At 33.1% G+C, this 24,245-nt stretch overlaps 1 protein-coding gene across 8 annotated transcripts in view; it reads right to left on the bottom strand.

The window, feature by feature from the left end:
* Nucleotides 1-24,245, bottom strand: part of LOC145661197 (uncharacterized) — a 453,672-nt gene that overhangs the window by 151,508 nt on the left and 277,919 nt on the right. For all 8 annotated transcript variants that reach the window (XM_081726653.1, XM_081726657.1, XM_081726655.1 and 5 more), the window contains 4 exons: nucleotides 16,412-16,531; nucleotides 12,857-12,951; nucleotides 10,306-10,394; nucleotides 2,609-2,742 (listed from right to left, as the gene is read on the bottom strand). In XM_081726653.1, the coding sequence (XP_081582779.1) occupies nucleotides 2,609-2,742; nucleotides 10,306-10,394; nucleotides 12,857-12,951; nucleotides 16,412-16,531 (438 nt within the window). The remainder of the gene's footprint in view (nucleotides 1-2,608; nucleotides 2,743-10,305; nucleotides 10,395-12,856; nucleotides 12,952-16,411; nucleotides 16,532-24,245) is intronic.

The raw sequence follows: 24,245 nt of genomic DNA on the forward strand, positions 1-24,245 counted from the left end.
TTTCTAATGGTGTTTGTTTCACGTCTCTAGTGCACATATTAACCATTTTATGATAATTTTTAATAATCACTGTAAAAAAAATGCAATTTTTTGACATTTTTGAACACCCTGTATGGAGACACTTTTAGGGGAGAGAGGTAATATTTGGGATTTTTTCAACTCCCACTGTAATAAAGCTGTACACCAATTTTTAAAAAATCTGAGATGGTCAAGTCTGATGACTTGTTGATTTGACATGGAATGTCCCATAGGTATTAATTATTTACGCTGGAAAGAAAAAGTAGATTAAATTCTCTTAAACTCTAAAACATAAATTTAAATCATGATGATTGTTTTGGAAAACGATACGTACGATTTTTGTTTTAAATTTAATTAACAACACTGAAACTACACTAACACAAATTAAATTATACACTGGCACTTTGATTCAAATAATTAAGTATGATAATGCAATTTAACACTTGGCCCAATAATTCTTATTACGATCGCGAAAGCGCGGTAGTCGCGGGATACCGGTTGAACTTCACTGTCACTTCACAATGGCTTCATCTTTGTTGCCTCCTTGGACAATTTGGGAGAGGAAGGGAAGGTTTTCTTGACAAATCCATGAAGCATGGTGGTTACTTGCAGACATCCTTATTTACGACATTCCACTTGAAGTAATGTCAAATTTCTTCTTTTTGGACTGGAACCGCCGAATCTTCTCCATCGTTGTTAGTTCATTCAATGTATGAAGACTTTACAAATGACACTTCGCAATAAATCATTATTATATTTTAACTTTCACTACGTATATTGATTTGTCTTTAACATAAATAATTACATTTCGTACTATTTGTCACTTTTGTGGTTTGTTGCACTGAAAACAATAGGTTACTTAGCTTCAAAACATAAATTGGTTTGTTGTTCGTTTGCCTGTTCGTATCTGACTGACTTGGCTTTTCTCCCCATCTCCCCGTGCTTCTACCAAGCAAAGGGGCTCGCAATGCAACCTGTTGATGTCCGAGCTATAAATAACTATGTCAGCTTATAGGCAGGAATATATATGCATATTCGTTTGTTCGCGGAGAGAAAAATTCTAAGAATTGATTTTATAGCAGGTTCACTCAAAAGTTAAAACTTTTGCACTAAATTCTTATGGCATTGCCATAAAACTAACAAATTTATTTCGAGGAGGAGGGGGGGATGAGCCCGATAGCCCCCTAAATACGCCACTGATTGCCAGTAACAGTTCTTTTCAAACTTGAGTAAAGATCATGTCAAGAATGGAATTAGAAATGCACTTGCTCACGTCTACAACTGACCTGCTTCGTAGTGTCACATCGCGTTATATGACATTAAGACTGTCTACGCAACCGTAAACTAATGCAACGTAAACATAAATTTTAAATGCAGTATGCAAGTAGACGGGTCAGATTAGTTGTTGTGGTTCACTCCTTCAAAAACTGTTTTGGATCGTTTACGGTCAAGCCAATCAAAATTAACCACAAACAAATATAAAAATACCGTGAACTATCAAAGGCTTTCTTATTCTCAAATGGAACTTAAAGTCGTATCAGGATAAAATTTTGAAATGCCTAACACATAAATATGTATATATGTAATTAAATATATGTCTGGCCAGACTTGCCTATATTAGTAACAATCATTTTATACACATTTACACTAATCCTTTAATTTATTCAAAAAATAAAAACACAGTAAGAGCGAACACTCGTCCTTACATAGTAAATTTAACTAGCATTACCATGAAGTCAGATTCAAGCAAAAGATCCCACTCAAACTAAATAATCGAATTCACGATTTACACGCCAAAATTTTCAATTTCACGGTCGAAAAATTTATATAAATAACCTTAACTGACCACATAACGACAACATAAACAGTCTGGTGCATGGGTTGGAGCTAAGGCGTGGCGCGGTGTTGCAATGGAATAACTAAACTTGGCCTCGTTAACAGCATGTGAGAGAATACGTGGATTTCAGATTCTCCACAACTTAGTAAATCCTTTGAGTATTTCTAGCTGTTTCTTGCATTTTTTAAAACTAATTTCGCACAAATATATGTACATTTTAATTGATGGTTCAGTTCTTACGTACATTCTAACTGGTCTCTAAAATATAACATTTTTATTGTTTTGTTTTGTCATTGCTGCATCTCCCATTGATCAGAGACTTTGCTACTGGCTCTGAGTAATTATGTCTTCATTACATAGACATTCGTTTGCACACGTCAATTATTACTCCTTTAATACAAGGCATTATTTCCAATAGCTCTAAAAGAGCAGATCTTGGCAGAGATGATATAGCATATAAAAACCTTCAATCTTCCTATTTCTGATAATTTACTATAGAATAATTTATTACTACCTGTAAATTTATCAAATATTTATTTGTTCGTAAGAGCTGTCAAGTTATATATATATAAACTCTTAAATGTAATATTCAAAGTAATTTCCTTTTATAAATGTTAAAAATGTAAGATCAGTTTTCCAAGTTACAAGGTGGTAAATTGCTATTAAAACAATTACTCACGATTTTACTACTATCTACATTATTATACTACATAAGGTTTATATGAATGCATTTATTTTAAAAATAATACATACCGAAGGGATCACTTATCATCCCTGACAGCTGGTATTTCCCTAATTTTGAAGAAACGATGTTTTCACTCAGCCTCTCAGTGATTTCTGCTGTTCTGATGTGATTTCTGGTGTTAGACTCAACCGATCCATTTGAACTGGAAATTTTCATACAACAGTTATAAGTAGTAGAAAGAAAAGAAGATACACCGAAACATGTCAGCTTGACCTTATTTTTATGGAATATATTTCGCAAATTTATATATTCATAAAACTACATATTGATTAAAATTATAAAATTATACATTCAAGATGCTTGAGAATGAACTCCCTAAAGAAAATTATTATTATTTTATAAATATCATTGTATTTTCACGAAACAAAATGTATGATGATCCTTTCAGTAATAGACTTTACGAGCCACTGTTGAGAAAGAAATGCTACTACCACTCTTGAAACAATGGAACATCGCTAAAAGCTCACATTCAACAACGCTGTAGGCTCAGTCTTTATTCGTAATATAATGAACATATCTTGTTAATTAATTATGTTGCACGATACCCTTTTGGCCTTTGTGTACACTTCAGACAATTTTGACAGCCTCATCATAATGTACCGTAAATGGATTCTTTCTCATTCTGCAGTTCGACAGAAAATTTTCAGTATGCTATTGAACTGTCAAGGCTTACATTAATAACTAACCAGGAGCCCTGACCTCATGCCATAAGCGATTTTTTGTGAGGTTGACGTAGGAGGGGGTTACCGTATCAAACTACAATGGCTTGATAAATTGGATGATCCATTCAACAATAATTTCGTCAATTCCTGCAGAAGCTAATTCAAGTTGTTGCTAGACGATTACAAAAATTATAAGCAATGCTGTGTGAGTTGCTAAAACAAGCAAGGAATATTCTTATAAATCATCATCTTAAATGTCTTCATACTTTACCTATTTCAGTTGGCATGATTGTGGCTACGAGAAATTGGAACCTTATCAAGTTACTTTTACAATTTTTTCAGGAATATAACTTAAATCTTAATAATAATAATAATAATAATATTAATAATAATAATAATAATAATAACAATAATAATAATAATAATAATAAAAATAAAATTATATATATAAATCAATAAAATTTATACTTATAGAACTATTAGCAAGTTTACGCAATTATTACTATAGTGATTAACAAACCACCTTAAATCAAATAAAAGGAATGACTGGTAATTATCTATTACCACTAGCTAACACAATATTCATTTTGTATACACAATCTTACGTATGTAACATTTTGGAACACTTATAAATAAGCTACAATGATAGTAATTTAACCATATGTATCTCAGTGATTCCAACTGCAATATTGGAAAAGGAACTATAATTAACTATTACAAATACCGAAGTTTTTAGTGAAATAGGGAGAACGCTCCAGGAACTCAACGTTCGAACCCTGAGAAGATGGCATTCGAGGAGGCCGAAAGGAAAGGATTCATGTAATTTTAACATTGTATACAATTTACACCATATAATGTATCCATTAAAACGTTTTACACTAAAACTGAGCAGTAATTATTATAATTATTAACGAATTTTTAATAGAAGATTAATTCTCAACCACCCTGCATTACTTATTACTAAAGGCTGAATGTTCAGGCATTAAAGACATGGGAAATAGTCACTTATATTTCAAGATATACACAGTAAAACACACACTAAAATCTAACTCAAAATAATGAATATAGATATTAAATGATATAAAGAAAGCAACTGAAATTAGTCATGCGCAGTGTCCCGATAAGATAGGCTATAAATATTGTTCGTTGTTTCTAGAGTACCTCTTTTGAAAGGAAGAAGCATCATTTGTTTCCCCTTATGTATCGAATTAAATTATTTATTGCAATTTAACACTTCTCTCAGTAATCCTAAGTTTTACAGAACTTTACACGCAACAGTTCGAAGAAAGAATAATTGGTCACTTTTGAATAAGTAGTTAAATAATTAATAATATTTCAATTTTGTACATCTTGGTAGTCCACCAGAAGGAATCGATAATTGCTGTTACACATGGTAGCGAGATATTAGTTCAAGTTGTTAACTAATAGTTATATCCTTCATCGTATTAAAAAAAAAAATCTATTTCCACGGACGTAGTCGGAGCATACTTTAGAAGCACGCAAGAACATGTACATTGTTACATTTTTATGTTTGTCCATTCGTCCAATTCTCTTTGTTTTCTCGAAGTACTTATTCGTTGCAATAACTCGTCGATATTTCTTTGACGAAGTTCTTTCCCTGTATCGGGATGGAGTGTGGCCTTGACCTGGCGTTTCTCTCTTTTCAAATTTTTAGGAAGCGGCAGGAACCTTTGTTGTGGAAGAGCGTTGGCTTCGCATTCGGAAAGTCGTGGGTTCAATTCCCGCTGCCGACCATCCTGGCTGGAGTTTTCTAGGGTTTTCCTTAGTCGTACCAGGCAAATGACGGGATGGTACCTACCAAAACAGGTCCTGGCCGATACCTTCCAAAATAATTTCCATTGTTATTGTTGTTGTTAGATGTCCAGTGTAAAATAGCCTCTGAGCTGCATCTGGTGATTGTGAAATGAATGAATGAAAGATTAAAGTACTTTATGCCGACGAAGCTCCAATTTTGAAGAATATGCATTATTAAGCATTTAAGCAATAACATGCGCAATATACAGCGAAATAAACAAAATATATTTGCTGAAATTGAAGTTTTGATCCCCCACCCGAATTTCAGCAACTTCATTTTTACCATATCTCTAATATTAAGAAACGGGCATTTGACAAACATTTGGCCTTTACTTATTGCTTTGTAAATAGGTTGCAGTGTAACTATGAAAAGAATTGTTCCTATGCTGTTCATGTCAAACAAACTTCTGTATGTTAAACAACTAAATTAAAAATTGTACTCTACACGTGAACTTTTCTTTTCCAGAAGGTCGTTTTTATGTATGTATTTTACAGGGTTAATAAAATCCAATACTGCAGATCAACGTGTCAGAAAGTTATGTTGTATGATGAACATTTTGTTAACTGAACTAATTGTCAAGAAATATAAAAATAGTGCCGTTTATTCCGAGTCCACCTTGAAATTCTGGCATTCATTTCTCTGACTTTCCCTGAATTTTCTCACTTTTCTTGAAGTAAGAAAATTTTCCCTGACTCGCGACATCTCAAATATTATCATTTATGGTTAAGGTTAGAAAAAATAATCACTTCAGTTTTCTTAATCTGCCTCCACCATCTCCATAGAAGTTCAACACACTCCTTTTTACTTTCAACTAAAGAAGAGAAGAACGCTTAGTAATCATGAAAAAAAAAAAATCGAATTCGAGATTTCAACGGATTTACACGTTTCAAGGCCCATAGATACCAAGAAAGTGTTTTTTCGGCATCTGTTCGTCCGTTCGTCCTTATGTACATTTACCTAGAGACCATATCGTTCAACGTATCTCAACCAATTATTAAAATTATGGTTTTTATGTGACCTTCCAGGAGAGCCTTTCGAATTTTCTCCCTACGCCTAAAGCTTACTTAAGGGTAAAAATAAAAAAAAAAGTTGCTATTTTCTCAAAAAACCACTCTAACGATTTTGTTTATATTTCATAAATTAATTTTCTGAAAACAACTCCATCATGTGGTGTAAGTCATCTCTCTGGGGAAAATCGAGGAGGAGTAGTTTATTCTTGAGAGTGTTCCTTCTTTAAAACGATTTTCATAAAAATTACTCTGCCGAATTTCTTCATGTATCATAAATAAAAATTACATTAATAACCTGAGAATATGACATAACTCATTTGTGCTGGAAAGTATCGAGGAGTAGTTTATTCTTGAAGATGAGTTTTCCTTCCGACGATTATTATTATTATTATTATTATTATTATTATTATTATTATTATTATTTCAAGGAGTCAGGCCATTTTCTTCACATTTCATAAATAGATATTTCGCTATTACTCTTATAATACTGCATAAATCACTTTCATCGAAATATTCACAACTGGTAGTTTACTTTGGAGAGAGGTTTTTCGTTTTATTTTTCTAACAACTTTGTAAAATACCACACACACGGTTTTCTTATTATTTTATAAACAAATATTTAATTAATAATCCTAACAGACGGCGTAAGATATTTCTTAAGGAAAAAATCTACAAGTCGTTTACTTTTAGGGACGAGTTTTCTTTCAATGAAGTTTTTCGAAAACGCCTTAGAATTTCGCTCGTATTTCACAAAAAAAAAAAAAAAAAAAAAGTTCCATTAATAAATACAGGACATGATTTAATTTAAGGAATTAGAGCGGGAAAGTTAAGTGTGTTGATCCCAGGGGCGGATCCAGGACGGACTTCTGGGGGGGCGGTGGGTTGTAATACTGCTTCTTAGAGCTACTTTTAAGAGCTCCAAACTCTGGAATGGGTTTTATCTATATATATAAAATAAGGAATTTTTCTCTTCTGCGGGGGGGGGGGGGCATTGCCCCGATCGCTCCTCGCTGGATCCGCCCCTGGGCGATCCGTACCTTTTATCATTCTTTAAAAACATATCTTTAAGTTTTCAACCCACGCTTATGCCGGCTAAGCTAAAGGATACGATGATGGGAAAAGAATGAAAATAGTGGAATGAAGAAAGTAGGAGGAAAAAGGAGAATCCCGACAAAACCCACGCACACGGTGTTTGTCCACCACAAAGCTCATTTGGCGCGAGCTGGGATCGAACCAAGGACCCCATACACCAGAGGTGAACGCTTTAGCACTGAGCCACCGCGGCCCCACTTTCTTTAAATACAGTATAAGCATACTTTCTCTTTGTAAATACTTGTAAGTTACATTTCTTGTATTTGGAATAAAATAAAACATTAGTACAAAATAATGATTAAATACTAACAATAACTTTAATATCTTGGTACTCTAAATACACTTATAAAGATAAATAAATAACGATATATCATAATTTATTATATTTCTTTGATTATCTACAAGAACAAAATTATCATTTACTTATTTATTTACTGCATTTGAATTTTTCATTTTTCATTTGTTCGTTTTCGTTCAAAGCTTGAAGTTTTAACACCTTTCCACGCTCCTCTACCCTCTTTATTTGGATGATAATTTTTGTTTTTTGTCATTTGCTTATCTTCTGTAAGCAAATAAAAAAAAAATTGACTCTTCTGTGAGATATAACAATTTCGTGAATTTCGTCATATTTTGAAGCATTTCCCTGAAATTCTCTGACTCACTTTAATTTCTCTTATTTTAAATGTCAGTGTAAACTCTGTTTTTGCTCTTTGTCTTTCGCTAACAAGGGCGTGAATAGGTCGGAGTCTCAATAAATTCCAAGACATCTCACTAAATAACAGTGTAACCTATAATATTGACTTATTAAGCAATAAATGAAACTTTTTATGTATTCAATGAATTTTCCTTCAAAGGAACATTTGCATGGTATCAGTAACAAATAACAAACAGATTTATGTTGCAAAATATATGCTTGCAACTATCATTCTAGACGGAAAGAGATCAGGAACTAAAGAATACACAATAGAGCGGTGTTTCCCAATCTTTTGTCCATGGACCCTCCGGGAGCCGAGAAAGACTGGAAGGAGTTTACGGGACATTTTATTTTCATTTAACTTTATCTCATCATGTTTGCAAATTAGGACATAAGCTTTGTGATTTTTCCTAGTGTCGCCCACGAAATGAGATTTGAAGTGTAATCTCGTCTTGAATTGTAATCTATCACATCATTTTTATGATATGTTAAATATTTTTGCAAAGTCATGGGGAACGGCGGGAAATTAAAAGGTGGTACAGTGTTCACGACATCAGAAAGGTTGGGAATTGCTACTTTCGAATTTTCGAAGTTATTAGAATGCTGGATTTATAACATTGTAATGATTGTGTGTGTGTATTCCAAGCTAAGACAGATATTAATTTCATACAATATTTGTATATTGTAGAAATGGTTTTCATTATATACATTATTTATATCATAATTACAGTTACTGCATTAGAAATAAGTACAGTACCATCTACAATTTGTTTTAAGATAAAATTATTTTCTGAAAGTAAGTCAATACATAATTTGGTCCAGTATTCAAGAAAATGTATTTCAGAATATGTTTAAAGACGCTTGACAGATCTTTCTTGTTTTAAAGAGCAATATATTAGCTAGGAAAAGGAGGAGCAAAAAATACTGAAACTGTAAGACGACTGGTAACGTATACATAAAAAAGGATAGCTCGCTCATATCGATCTGAAATAGTATTGCTCAATCGGAATACGTTGCTTACAATGCAAAGACACGTCGAATTTTACAGTTTTAGTTGAGAAGCCTAGAAAACAGACTTTTGGATAGGCCAAAAAGATAGAAAAATAGAATAAATTCTAAGAAAAAATAATAATCACGATTGGATTTACCTGGTATAGGACAAAATGTTCCCTATTGTATTATTATTATTATTATTATTATTATTATTATTATTATTATTATTATTATTATTATTATTATTATTATTATTATTATATTATTGTATTAATAGAATATTACATTTGACTTTTAGTGTGTTTTAAACTTGAAGAACAGATCTCAGTAACACGTTACTTTTATCTACATTAAATATTTGACTTATTTTATCACTTTCCTTTTACTAAATTTATTTTGGTTTACAGTATCAAACTGCAATCTAAAGCTTTCAATACGGCTCAGAGCGGGAAAGCGATATGACGTCAGCCGAAAAACTTGTTTCTGTTGCCGTGACGTAGACATTGTTTGAAGTTTTGTATCTCCGTAACTAAGACAGTTTTTTTTTTTTTTTCTGAAATTGATGGCATGTACTATATGGAAGACTAGTTCTACGCGATGGCATAATTAAATTTAAACTTTTGGTCAAAAAAGAAATCACCATCCAATTTCTGTGACGATCAACTTTAGCATTTCTAACTCATAAAATTGCTTACTTACGGCGAATATTAACGTCGACAATGTAATTTCTACCAATAAGAAACTTCCGTAGCAACACAAACAAGCACGATCAGTTTTACGTTGAAAATATTTCTTTCACAATAACTTTTACTTGAATGAACAGATATAAAGTTTTATTCCTGACAACATTCTGCTCCTTTACCTTCATTTGTCAGTCAAGCTTACGTTTGACATTTTTCACTATGTAGATAATGCCAACTACTCGTTTTATCTATCACATCCATTCTTTTCTTGTCTTTCTAACTATAGCTACGTCTGATATCATGCGAAATATGTTTTTGACAATGTCAATTTTATTTGTAGCAAATATTTTTCTTTTTTTAAGCTGTGAAAGCTGTTCTATAACGTTCACTTCAAAATGTAAATAGCACAAGAAATTCTTTTATCACGAACAGGGGCGTCATTTAGGGAGGGCAGTACGGGGCAATTCCAACCCCAAGAGTTTGAGGAATACATATACTTTAATCGATTGTCTACTAATATACTAGTATAAAACGTGAAAGTCTTATGTCGGTGGTGCTCTTGCCCCCCTCAACCGAAGTCTGAAATGACGCCTCTGATCGCGAACATAGCTTTTATACATCACTGTGAAATTAGCTGCAGGTTCCTAGATAGCTAAAAATTTAGATAATCCAAATAATATTGAGGTCTATTAATTTGTTTCTATCCTAAAATAAGAGCTTAATATCAATAATGAACATCTTTAAACTGAACTTACTTTATTTTATCTCCTATTATACAAAGATTCCCTTCAGAATTCAGAACCGGACGCCAGTTTTTTAACACCTTCACTGCTTCTTTTTCAGCCTATTAAAAAGAAATAGCATGTAGAATGAGGATTTTAAGTCAAATACAGGCTTATAGAATAAACTGTAATAAGTGATTCGCAAATTGAAGAATTACCGACAGAAAAACCTAATTTCTGCTCTGTCATTATTGTACAGTGCAGTAAACACCTGTTTTTTTTTTTTTTTTCTTGTAATCGACCATTACAGCGAGATTTTTGTCCACATTATATACGAAAATTATTCTGGCAGCAGAGTCCTACATATAGGAAGACAACTCTGAAAAATATCGGTTGGGTGCGTTAAAAGACAAAACTTTCATTTAATAGTCATTTTTCCATAGTCTGAATTTCCCGACAGCGATACAATAATTATAGCTTTTCTACAGATAAAATTAAATAAGTTTAGATTTTTAAAATATGTATTTGCCAAATTTGCGAACAACCTTTTGCTGACAAGAAAAAAGTTTAGTCCATTGACAATATAGAAATTTACGGACTCTTGAATTGTTACTTACAAGGGAAGGTACCCAGGTGATACACGCCAATTTTAACGTAGCTTATTCAGAGGACACTACAGACAAAATAAAGAGACCCGTATCTTGTTATATCGGCAACCGTGCGGCTTCAAGGCTAAAGTGTGGAGGAAAAGGAAGACTGAGCTTTTATTAATTACATCTGATATGAATATTACAAAACGTATACATTTGACATGGATGGAAAGATTAATGTTTATATATACATGTTATCAAGAACCTATGGCACAAGAAGTTTGGCCATGATATAAGTTTGTGGTTAGCAACTGCTAAAATGTGTCAATAACTGTCATATCGCTAGAATCACTTCACATCATTACATAAATAAATCTGACAACAGTAGTGTTCATAACACGAAAATCCATTCTTCTTCATTATAAATGAACTTAAACAATACTGATCACTTACAATGACGCTTGCTATTTTCACATTTATATGAATTGTGTCAATATTTCAAGTAGAAACTTTGACCAGAGATTTCAAATAAAGAACAAAAATATACCGGCACCCGTTCTTACATTCAATATAAATTCGGATCCTATCTACAACACACACAATTAGTTGCATTGAGTCAACTGCGTACACTGGTAACATGTGCATCAATGCAACTAGTGTTATAGAACTAGTTTCGGTGTATTTTGCCATGATGCAGCAAGTGAAAGACACAATGTTCCGTCCAGCGAACGTATATTTGGCTGCACTACGTTCAGGGAAGATCCGCATATGGCTACAGAAAATGTATTTCCGTAATATGACCAATAGTGTGCTCCTACTTGATTCTTGTGAGAGGGATGTGCGGGAACTCACCCAAGAGGAAATAAACATGACACAGCTGACGATACCAAAAAAGACTCACTGGTCACTTACAACCTTTGGATGGGTATGGTTTCCGATTGTGGAAACAGTTTGTACTTAGATTATCAGACATTGTGAAGTTGGGGGAATCTGATGTTAAATTGTATGTGCAAAGTGACATTATCAAATTACAGTCACTTGTGCATAGTCATTTTTTTTCTGCAATTTCAAAGTATATTTCAACGTGCGTGGTACAAATCAGGGCACGTTGCACGTCAATCACCACCATCTGAAACGGCTGTTAATTTTTGATCAACAAAAACGAAAAAGTAACATGTGACATATCTTCTGAAGTTGCAATCACAAGGTGCGGTTGGTGCAAGTGGTCGTTGTGTTCACAATTTTTTTTAACAAGAGTATCATTATTGTGACAATTTTATTCAATAAGTAATGGGTAATGTTCACAGAATGTGGAATTGTATCGTCTTGTAGTTGGAGGGATTTTACCCCTTAAACTCCACGGTTGTCGATATAACAAAATACAGATTTTCTTCTTTTGTCTCTAGTGTCCACTTTATAAGTTTAATCAAAATAGAAAATGTATTTCTTTGTTTTTTCTTGCCACAAAACAGGTGCAATATTGAAGTTGGAGGGTTCTCTTTAAACCCCACGGTTGCCGATATAACAAAATACAGCTTCGTTATTTAGTGTCTAGTGTCCACTATATAAGTTCCATTAAAATCGGATATCTATTTGTGTGGTTTTCACTGCCACAAAATACGTGCAATATTTAAGTTATAAGGACCTCACAATTGCTAATATAACAAAATATGGGTCTCTATATGTTGTCTGTAATGTCCACTGTTCTAGGTTTCATTAAATCCGGCGTGTATTACGTAGCTAAGTTCCCTTATGAGTTATCTTTATAAAAGGCAGAGTCGGTAACAGTAAAAGACAGAAATCCAGGAACTGCCCTGCTGGCACAAAAGGAAATAATACCAATACAGTGCTCACAACCAAAAGATGCAGAGAACAAGTATAAACAAAAAGAACTGTTTAAAAAAAGAAGAAACAGGTTCAAACAGTGGTAAACTTCAATTGTATACATAAAACAAATTAAATACCGAACTGAAAATAAAATTCATGTTAAATACCTGCGAAGGTTCTCTACTTTTCTTGTTTGAAGGCGAACCTCCTGGCGTTACACGCTCCTTAACTTTCGATTCGTTGGGGTTTATTTCACAAGTTCCTAAAAGATAATTTTTCATAAGTACTGTAGGCATTTGAGGTTGAAAACTCCTTCACATCATGTAAGAAACAAAATAATCATTCATTATATTATTCGCCTAATAATTTAAATTTTACAACTATAACCTTTTGGGGCAAAATTCTCCCTTTGGAACTTTCTCCTCTCATTTGTGATTGCCAATGATGAAAACACAACTCTCAATAGTTCATGCGAGTTTCAAATCAATCCAGTAGTTAGAGCTCGAGAGAAACATATTATTTCGAAGTGAATTCTTTACTTCATTGTTGACAGTGACGGAAATAATTTTCTCACTGTTCTGGCCACAAGTGCCCAAGATACAACTTGTACCTCATTAAATAAGAAGGGTTCCAAAAGTCAGTGTAATTAGGAAGAACAATTAATAATACAGGAACACTAGTTATATTTTCAGAAAACATGTTTATTTCTTATTTCTATACATAATCACCGTTTACCTGCATACAATTTTGTAGTTTGCAGATCCACTTAGAAAAATAGTTCTGAAAATCAAGAGGTGCCAGTTTTAGCAGTTTGGAATGGCCTGCATCGATCATTGATGCTTGTAACGTTTGCCAAGCATGTTAGGTTTTATCTATGGCAGAAACCAAATATCACAGGAGGCGAGGTTGGATGAGCAAGGCGATGCGTACAGAGTTGGATCCGCGAAGCACAAATAAAGTCAATGCATTGGGCAGACCGTTGCTCTCGCAGTAGAGAAGCCAGTCTTGGAACGAATAGTTAGGTTGGTGTCGCAAATTGGTGAACATTGAGGAGAAGCATTTGGTTGCATAACTGGAATGTCATCGTTTTCCAGCCATCGAAGAAGATGGCTGCCATGATTATGACCTTGCACATCAAAACTGCAAACCTAACATTGCATTCCGATTTCTAACGGTGTCCCTCGTTCGGCGATGTTGTACCTTTTCCAGATCAGATCATGTTTTGCTGTTTTGTGAGAGGGTTCAATTTGGAAAATCCACGTTTCATTACCCATCTTCCTCAAATTCTGACTTTCATTCCCAAGCCTGCAGAAATCTTACGAGAATTAGAGACGACGTCCTCTCTTCTGTTTTCAGAGCATGTGGCACTCAATGTGACGATTTCTTCGTATAATACAATTCTATCATGAGAATTCTGTAAACGCTTATTTTTGAGATCTTCTTTCACTCAACTAAGAGTTCAAAGTTAATAGTAGGTTCTTCAAGCACAATCTGCCGAACGGCGTCCACATTTGATGTCGAGGTTCGGCGCTGGCATTCCTGTGCTTCATCCGCTATGATACAACTTCCGAACCGTTTTTGCAGTTCTTTGAAATGGTGCATGCTCACCCAGGTGTCGGCGAAAATTTGGGCTGCTGACATGTTACGATGAAAATGGTATTTCATCGATAGTTGCTTCTCTTCGTTGGAAAAATTCTCTCGTGGGCGCATGTTCTCCTTCTTCCGTTGGTTGCTCCTCTCTATGATTACTTAGGAATCTACATTTGGGACTGTAATTAATCACAATCCTACTAATTTTGAATATAATATACATCGAAGTCCTACTAATTGCACGGACCTTTCGAAATACGGTTGCCAAATCATACGTTTTCCCTGTAAGATTTATGTATTTCTGGTTTCTTTTACGTTATCCGTTTTTATTATACACGTAAAACGATATCTTTTGTTTTTTAATAAATGAAACAAATGATAATTCTAAACACTTTAAAAGTGTTTTTTTAGATTAGTGCCAAGAAACGTATTCTAATTCTTATGCAGTGTTAACAACCAACGCTACGATGTAACTTACATGTTAGTATTCAGAGAGAAATATGCAACCATGAGAGTATATACTTTATTACACAACTAGCAGAAGATCCCCTTCCCTGCATCGGAAGAATAACATATGATAAATATACAACCAGAAATTTGAATTTTATAGAAATTGTCCCATTTCTCGCTTCAGAAGCGGAATTCTCATAAACGCTGAAACACACGTTCGAAATAGGTATAAATATGCTACAATTTGATTATTACACATATTACTCTTTCCCCATTTACGAACAGTTTTTTTTTTTAAGTTTAAACATGTATTTCCTTACTTGTAATTAAGACCTCATATACCGAATTTAACATTTCGAAATTAAGCAAATTCTCACATTCAGCATTTCCTTTAAAAAAACAAACGGAGACTTCAGTATTTTAGAAATGATCCCCGGTTTAAACGAGAGGAATTTTCGAAAAGGCTACAACACTGTTTCCTTACTCTAAATTTAGAGCCTATATACCGAATTTTACGCCTCCGCCTTTAGGAAATCATCAAATTCTATACTTTCAGAATAAATAGAGCGAAATTTGGATACTGTAGAAATGATCTCTTTTTTCACCTTAGAAACGGAATTTTCGAAAACAGTGGAATGCATACTCCCTTAATTTTAAAGTGTAAGTACCGAATTTTAATGTTTCCAACTTAGAGAAGTCCTTCATTTCCTTGTTAGGAGTGAAATTTTTGGAAACACTGATACACGCATCATCCTATTTTTAATTGAGAGTCTATATGAAAAATTTCATATCTTCAACTAATGCAAATCTTTATATTGGCATTTTCTGAATAAACAAAGGGAAATATTGATATAATAGAAATGAACTTCGTTCCACCTCCTCCTGATTTACACTGTATTGTCAAATCTCTCATAGACATCAATCAGGATTGCAAATTCCATATTAGAGTAACTAATTTTCCTTCGATCGTTTCTCATTCGTATACAAGAATAAATGTCCATTTTTTCTTAATTGTTCTTCGTATTAATGTGGAAGGCACGTTGACTTGCGACTACATTCCAGAACCGCCCCTGTTCGTGAAGTACACTATTTTTGCGAAAAATTTTAAAACGCCTATTATCACCCTCAGGATAAGAACTATTTCCAAAAATTTTTTCCTATCCTTTGTGACAAAACGAATTTTCTTTTCAAACTTCACGTTATATATTCATTAGCATGGCCTGGTGGATAATGAGTCTGACCTACAACTGGAAAACGGAATAAAATAAATATCATGTTATTCTACAAAAAGTAATAACAGAAAAGAAACTTTTAATGAACTGCAATATATTTTAGTTTAACATTTTGAAATATTGCTTCCAGTAGTGTGGGGAGATCCAAGAAAACAACGACCGTATTTTCGTCTCTACGGGAATAGAGGCATCTATCACCGCTATTTTCACAGTTTTGCGTTCTATGCCTATACCCTGTAGGCTAAAGAAAACAAATAAGTAATCAAAATGAACGATTGTGAAAGAATTGGTTCAAAATGTGGTACTATTTAAAACATCAACCGAAAATCCAACTTTGTCGATGAAGATAGAAACTTCGTTCAAACGTTCCAATAATTTAAATTCAAAATACAATCTTAGTCTTAGATACAAACTTCAACTTCTACTATTGATTTTCCATTTCATACTTACCCCATTCATTGATCTGCGAGTTTGGAAATTGTGAAACATCCTTTCGCCATTGTTTTACGACATCCATCCAATGGGCAGGTAATCCAAATAAAAAATGAACACTAACGTAATCTGGCAAATCTACAAACATAAAAGGAGAACGGTAAACTTATTTTTTTTTTTACAAAAATATTTCATAATAAACAATATATAACAACATTTTCGTTTGTGTCTAAGTGCACTTACCATGAATCTGGTATAAACGCCGCGTACTTGCATGTTTCGATTTACTTACAATTGGATATGGAATTGATATTTCATAAACAGGTAAATATTTTTTAAAAAGTGGTAGATACGAAACCTTTACGATTCATTTACTGAACATCATGTCTAAGAGATTTTATCGCTGAAGATAGATCCTACTTTATTTGTTTAGAGCTACTTTAACGATTTCAATACGCCAGTAAGACAATTTATTTTTTCATTTTGATTTTATTTGTTTATTTATTTAAAAGCAATTATGGAAAACTGGAAACAGGAGCTGGAGTAGAGGAATAGAAAATTAGAATCTCTCTCTCTCTCTCTCTCACACACACACACACACACACATATATATATATATATATATATATATATATATATATATATATATATATATATATATATATATATATATATATATATATATATATATACCGAAAACCAAGATGGCGGCTAGAGGAGGTATACAAAAAACAGTAGTGGAAGCAAATTTAAGTAAAGGTATTAAGTTGTGTAATTGTGGGGCAAAAAACAATGCCAATAGTATTACAGAATATTGTGATGAATGTGAAAATAAAATGAGAAGCAGGGACATCTTTATGAACAAATCAAAGCTGAAAACTCTTCAGGTCCCCAATCATGCTTTGGAAACAGAAGACGGTCATGCATCAAAAAAAGTCAACTGTGATTGTGATATCCAAAGTGTAGAAGCATGTTTAAAACTTCTAACAGAAGATATACAGGAACTGAAATCTGAGTTGAATGCACTAAAAAATGAAAACATAGAACTTACTACAAAATTACTACAAGTCACTAACATCAGCCTAGTGCAAGGAGAAGTGCAAGGTAAGGAAAGTAAAAACAATCCACATCATATACAAGATTTGTATAGTGATGCTGTGAAACATAACACAGTAAAACAACAGGGACAGGATAAAACTGGAAATTGGACAACGGTAAAGAAAAAAGATGACATAAATCGTGCAAAAAAGCAGCAATCATTAGCTACTGATATTGAGGTAACAAATAGGTTTCAGGTACTGAGTACTACTAGTGAGTTAACATCGGAACAAAATTTTATGGTGCGCGAGTCAAAAAATGTCATAAATGTTACACCAGTGCAAAATAAATTAAACCCAGTATTGATGGTAAAGCAAGTTGAAGACTGTGATTCAAAAGTGAAGACCCCAAATTTTCATGTGCAAGGGAATATTCTACTACTCGGAGATAGTCATGGAAGAGGTATTGCTGAAAGAATGAAACGTAGTAGTGCAAATGTGTCAATTGTAGGGATTGTGAAACTAGGCGCAGTACCCAGTGAAATAATTAAACCAGTAACGAATGATAAAGTTATGACAAAAAATGATACTGTCATTGTGATAGATGGCGCAAATGACGTTGCAAAAAATGACTCTCGTTTGGTTGACTCTCGTTTAAAACTAGTGTAGTTGAAGTATTAAGAAAAACCTTACCCAACCTAACACATACAAATGTCATAGTAAGCACTATACCGCACAGACACGATCTTATTGGAGCATCAATTGTGAATAAAGAAGTGCAGAAGACTAATAAAGAAAAAATAAAAGTGTGTAAACATTTCAAAAATGTTAAAGTGTTAGATATTAGCAACAGTCCACGGGAATATCATACCAGACATGGGTTGCATTTCAACGGGATAGGTAAAACAATTTTGGCAGAAAAAACTGTGTAATCTAGTCAAACAGCAGCCTAAGAGGAATCCTATACTATTAGCATGGCAAGTCTCAGTAGAAAATACGAAAGGTGTTGCTCCTGTAGTACTTGACAGTAGAAATATTACAAACAAGAGCCTTGTTCAATTCAACGAAAATGCACGCTCTATTGGTGTAAGTTTAGATTATGTGGATAGAATTAGTTTAGTACAGAGGTCAAATGATTTAAACCAGAAAGCAGAAGATAGTAGCAAGATGATAGCAGATTATGATGGCGTTGTAGGGTCAGGCCAAATTAGCAGTAACATTAGTAAAGATACTATGTTAGTAATCTTAATTATGAAAACAAGTTATTGTATCCACGCACAGAAAACAATCGAGTAAACGATGTAACTACAGAAAATGGCCAAAAGCAAGAACGACGGAAGAGAACGCGAAAAATATTATCCAGTGATTTTTTATGGTAGGGGATACCGACACTACTAAATGTTCAAACACTCGTGAAACGCTAACAAATTCAAAACCAATATTTACACATGACAGAAGAAACTTAAAGAAACAAAATACTACACATGTATCGATAGGTAGTATCATATATTAATATTTTTCATCAAAATGTTCAAGGTCTCAATAAGGTAAAAATTAACATGCTGGAGGTACTACTTTCCACTGAATTAGATAATATACATGTAATCTGTATAACGGAACATTGGTTAAAATTAGATGAAACAGAATATTATAAAATCCATAACTATACACTAGTAGAGTGGTACTGTAGAACGGGTACCCAAAGAGGTGGAGTTGCGATATACATTAAAATAGGATTAGAAACAAATATATGTAAAAATTTTACTTACCTCAACACCGAAAGACTTTTGAGTCCTGTATAATGGAGTTACCAAAACAAAAACTATTTATCATTTGTATTTACAGAACCCCAAATAGTAATATTAAAGTACTAGCACACAATTTAGATGAGACACTGAAAAAAATTAACTACCCCAGGTAATAAAGTAGTAGTAATAGGTGACCTGAATGTTAATTTTTTGTCAAGCGAAATCGATAAAAACGTACAGGTTCTTATTGATTCATACAACTTAACGCCAGTAGTTAGGGAACCCACCAGAATAACACCGACAACAAAAAGCGCAATAGACCAAATGCTCCTAAACAAAGATGTCTTAGAATATTCCGTGAAAGTTTTCGATACCGGATTTTCCGACCATGAAGCTTAAATTTTTACTATTCTAAATGTAACCAGTAGCAATATTAATAGAATATCGAAAACTATCACTAAAAGAAATTTTAGCGCAGACAATGTCGTTTACTTCAACTATCTCTTAAGCGGTGAAACATGGGAGGATATCTACAAGCAAACTACAGTAGATAAAGCCTGGGAATATTTCCTTAATATATATAGTAATTATTTTAATGCAGCATTCCCGACTACCTCTCATAAAATTTACACACATAAGACAAAGTCGTGGATAACTTCAGGAATAAAGAAATCCAGCAAAACAATTAGAGAGTTGACACAAAGAGTCAAACAAGAGTTATCGAACCCGAAACTTAATAGATATTACGTGAATTACAAGTGCATATATAGACGTGTAATAAAAATGGATAAAAGACAGGAATATGAAAAACAAATCGAGCGTTCAAAAAATAAATCAAAAACACTTTGGAAAATAGTAAAGAGTGAAGCAAGTAGTAAAGCATCTTCTAGGGAGATAGGAAACATTGAATTGAATTATGTAGATACTAAAATAAGTGACCCAGTATTAGTTGCTAATATTATGAACAACTATTTTACTGAAATCGGAAATAAAAGTGCAACGGGTACTAAATTCGAAATAAAATCTACGGAAGATAGGCTACAAAAAACGATGTTCCTTCAGCCAGTAATACCTAACGAAGTTGCTCAAATAATTTCAAAGCAAAAAGACAAATGGTCAGTAGGTTTTGATAACATTCCAATGACAATAGTGAAGAAAAGTTCCGCTTATATAGAGGAACCTTTGACATATCTTATAAATCTTTCCTTTTCATCAGGACAGTTTCCTCAAAAATTAAAATTAGCACGAATTAAACCAATTCATAAAAAAGATGATAGGTATAAGGTAGAAAACTATAGACCCATTGCCTTACTTTCGCCCTTCTCAAAAATCATTGAATCAACTATGCAAAAACGTATAGTAAGCTTCTTGGAAAAATATAATATAATAGACATTGCTCAAAATGGTTTCCAACGCAAAAAGTCAACTGAGACGGCGATATTTAGTTATCTCGATTATATTCGGGATGCATTAGACGACAGGAAAAAATGTACTGGCATTTTTCTTGACTTAACTAAGGCATTCGACCTTGATTCGCATCAAATACTCCTCGAAAAACTAAACAATATCGGTGTAAGAGGAGCTGTAAATAAATGGTTCCAAAGCTATTTAGAAGATAGAAATCAAGCCGTAAAAATTGATTACACGGATCAGCAGGGTACAAGTTTCAAATATATCTCTGACATCAAACCAATAAAATGCGGGATGCCACAAGGCTCGATTTTAGGCCCTACTCTCTTTATAATTTTCATCAATGATCTTCCAGCTTACATAAAAACAGCCAAACCAACCATGTTTGCTGACGATACAAGTCTAGCCATTACTGAATACACTGACAGTAAAATGAAAGTTAGTATCGAACAAACAATAGAAGAATTAAACTCATGGCTTGAAAATAATAAACTAAAATTAAATACCGATAAAACTACAGTAATAAACTTTCATCACTCTCGAAATACAAATGTAAATAATCCAATCATATCTATTAAAAATAAATTTATAGATAACGTTAAAGCAACGAAATTTCTAGGACTCTGGGTAAGTGATACACTAACGTGGGATAGACACGTATCTATATTGCAAAAGAAACTTTGTAAAGTGCACTATGCCTTAAAAAGTGTGAAGACATCATTCAACATATCAGCATTAAAAGTAATTTATCATAGTCAGTTTGAGAGTCTACTTACGTATGGAATAGTACACTGGGGAAACGCAGCAGAAAGTAAGACAATTTTTAAGATTCAAAAAAGGGTACTAAGAACAATGAAAGATACAAAATCAAGAGTATCATGCAAAAGAATATTCCGTGAGCTTAAAATTCTCCCACTGCCTTGCCTTTATATATTACGAACGGCAATTTTTATAAGAAAATACCTGAAACGGTCTCTTAAATGCAACAGTGACATTCATACATACAATACCAGAAACAAAAGCGATTTTGCAATTCCCATTCATAATACAGCACTTTACCAAAAAGGTCCAAAATATACAGGAATACAAATTTATAACAGCTTACCCATCAACATAAGAAACTCAGAATCTGATCACCACTTTAAACAAAGACTAACAAAGTACCAACAAGAGCACTGCTTTTATACTGTCTCGGAATTTTGTGAACATGCTCAAGCTAGAAACTTGTAGTTGTATGAATCAATAATAAGGTATTTTATTTTATTATTACATGAGTAGTCATATTTATTTATATATTATTATAATCAAATATCTTGAATACGTGTTTCCTAAATACTAAATGAAGATAGCATAATGTAAAGAAAAAAACTATAGATTCTCGCACTATGAATAAAATCAGGTAGATGAATAGATAAGGTATGGTATTTCTATGTATATATGTATCATGTTGTAAGAATAATGTGATGTATAAGGAAGTATAGTAGTAGTTTATTATATGGACAATAATAGAATTTGACATGTTCTATACCGCATGTATTTAAAATACAAATGTACAATACTGTGGACTCTTGAACGCAAAATAAATAAATAAATATATATATATATATATATATATATATATATATATATATATATAAACAGGGATTGAGCAGTGACGAGGCATGTCATTGTGGTCTACTTTATCGATAGACTTGCCGAATGTCAGGGCTGGTTATTGAATGGGGAAATAGCACATAGTGATACTTCGCGGCAATGACAAGGTCATTGCCCTTTCAAATTAGCTACTAAATGCTATACCACTAGCTATGCTGGTGATCGTTGAAGCAAAAGAACTGGATTTAATTAAAATTTTCATCGCCTTATCTTATACGAGTTTCACTATCGTTCGTAGAAATTGAAACATTTCTACGATTCCGCGAAACATATTTTGTTAAAGAAGAGGACTCTCTTATTATTGACGTTAAGGAGGAGGAGGAAGAGGAGGTCGCTAAATACACGCACTCCCTTATTATTGACTGATTTCAACTACAAGGAGAAGGGGTGATTCGGAAGTCTTTGAAAAATATATACTATGTTTCGCCAAAATATTTTTTCTTAAACGAAAATTAACGTGGAGCGTGCTTCTAAATAAGGAAGGATGAATTTATTTTTTTACTCCTAAAAACGTTCATCTCAAGCAATGGGAATGATTAAGAAGACTACGAATGACTTTGTTCCAATTGTTTGATGAAAATTGTTAAAATAAGAAAACTTCGAACTTCGGGAGAGTTTATTTCCATTTAGCCGCTTATTCTTCGCTGACTTCAATTGCTAACAATGAAAATTGTTGGAATGCTCTATATAAAATACACTTTTTTTTTTAAATCCAAATCGAATAATTTTCACGCGGTTATCGTATTTTACGGACTATAAGACGCACCTTAATTTTTAAGCAGTTTTTTAAGAAAAAATACCGTAACATTTTTACCATTTTTATTATTAGATTGCACAAAGCCAGACTAAAAGAAAAAAAATTATAAAACCGAAACTATCTTTACAATCCCTGAAAATCATCATCTAAACTTTCTTCTTCTTCTTCTCCCTCGTCGTCGTCATCGTTGTCCTCTTCATATATAAGGTAGTCTTTATTTTATATATGACCATCAAATTTTAAATATTAAATCAAGCACTGAACATTTTTATATAAATTTCGAGTATAAGACGCGCCTTAATTTTGGAGGCAATTTATAGTAGAAAAAAGTGTGTCTTATAGTCCGTAAAATACGGTATACAGTAGAATTGTTTTGTGTGTAAATGAAAAATTGCAACATAGTGTCGATTTACCCCCTTTCCGCCTTATTCTTGATGTGATTGGAACTTCAAACAATTAAAAATCGGATTCATTCTACGAGAGGTATCGTGGTACATACAACACACAAGTGTCGGAAGTGTAGAATGGTAGAAGCTCGCTACGATAGGTTCAATAAACATTCAAACAGAATACTAATTGGTTGATTGATGGACAATTACTCAGACTTGATTAATTTGTATTCAATCTGTAACTAAATACGACAAATTAGATTAAGTAAATTACAAAGAAAAATAGATCTAATTAATTTGAAAATCTTTACTTTTTATCATAACCCTCTTGTTTATTCACATAGTGTAAGATAGTTTATGCGACAACTTCTAACATACGTTGTTTCTAACATAACTGAAACAAAATCTGTTTTTTCAGTTTCTTATAAAAAATGCTTTACTAATTTTGGAATTATGCCATTTTGTATATCGCTGGATGTTCCTTTAAATCTAAACGTAATTTTAACATGGTCTTCTCATACAGAATTTTACAATTCTAAAAGATTCAGTATCTATGAAGTTCCATGTATTTAAAGACTGATCCCTTTCATCGTACGCATGGAATGAAGCTCTTCGTTTACCACGAAAACATGTTACATCTATGACACGTTTTAAGACTTTCTCTCTCTCTCTCTTCCTCTCTCTCAGTCCAGTGTTCGATTTGTAGGGGAGGATGCCTGGGATTTCCTCCCTCTGGAAAAATCATCCCGGCTTCTGGTTTAGCTAATGTCGCCCCGACCAGGGATAGATGTTTTCGCCTCTCTGTACATAGTTCATTTATCATGGAAAATATTTAAAATCACACTCTTAGAGTGTTCT

This window comes from Thermobia domestica, chromosome 1 (genome assembly GCF_964235325.1).
Source record: "Thermobia domestica chromosome 1, izTheDome1.hap1.1, whole genome shotgun sequence".
Classification (NCBI taxonomy): domain Eukaryota; kingdom Metazoa; phylum Arthropoda; class Insecta; order Zygentoma; family Lepismatidae; genus Thermobia; species Thermobia domestica.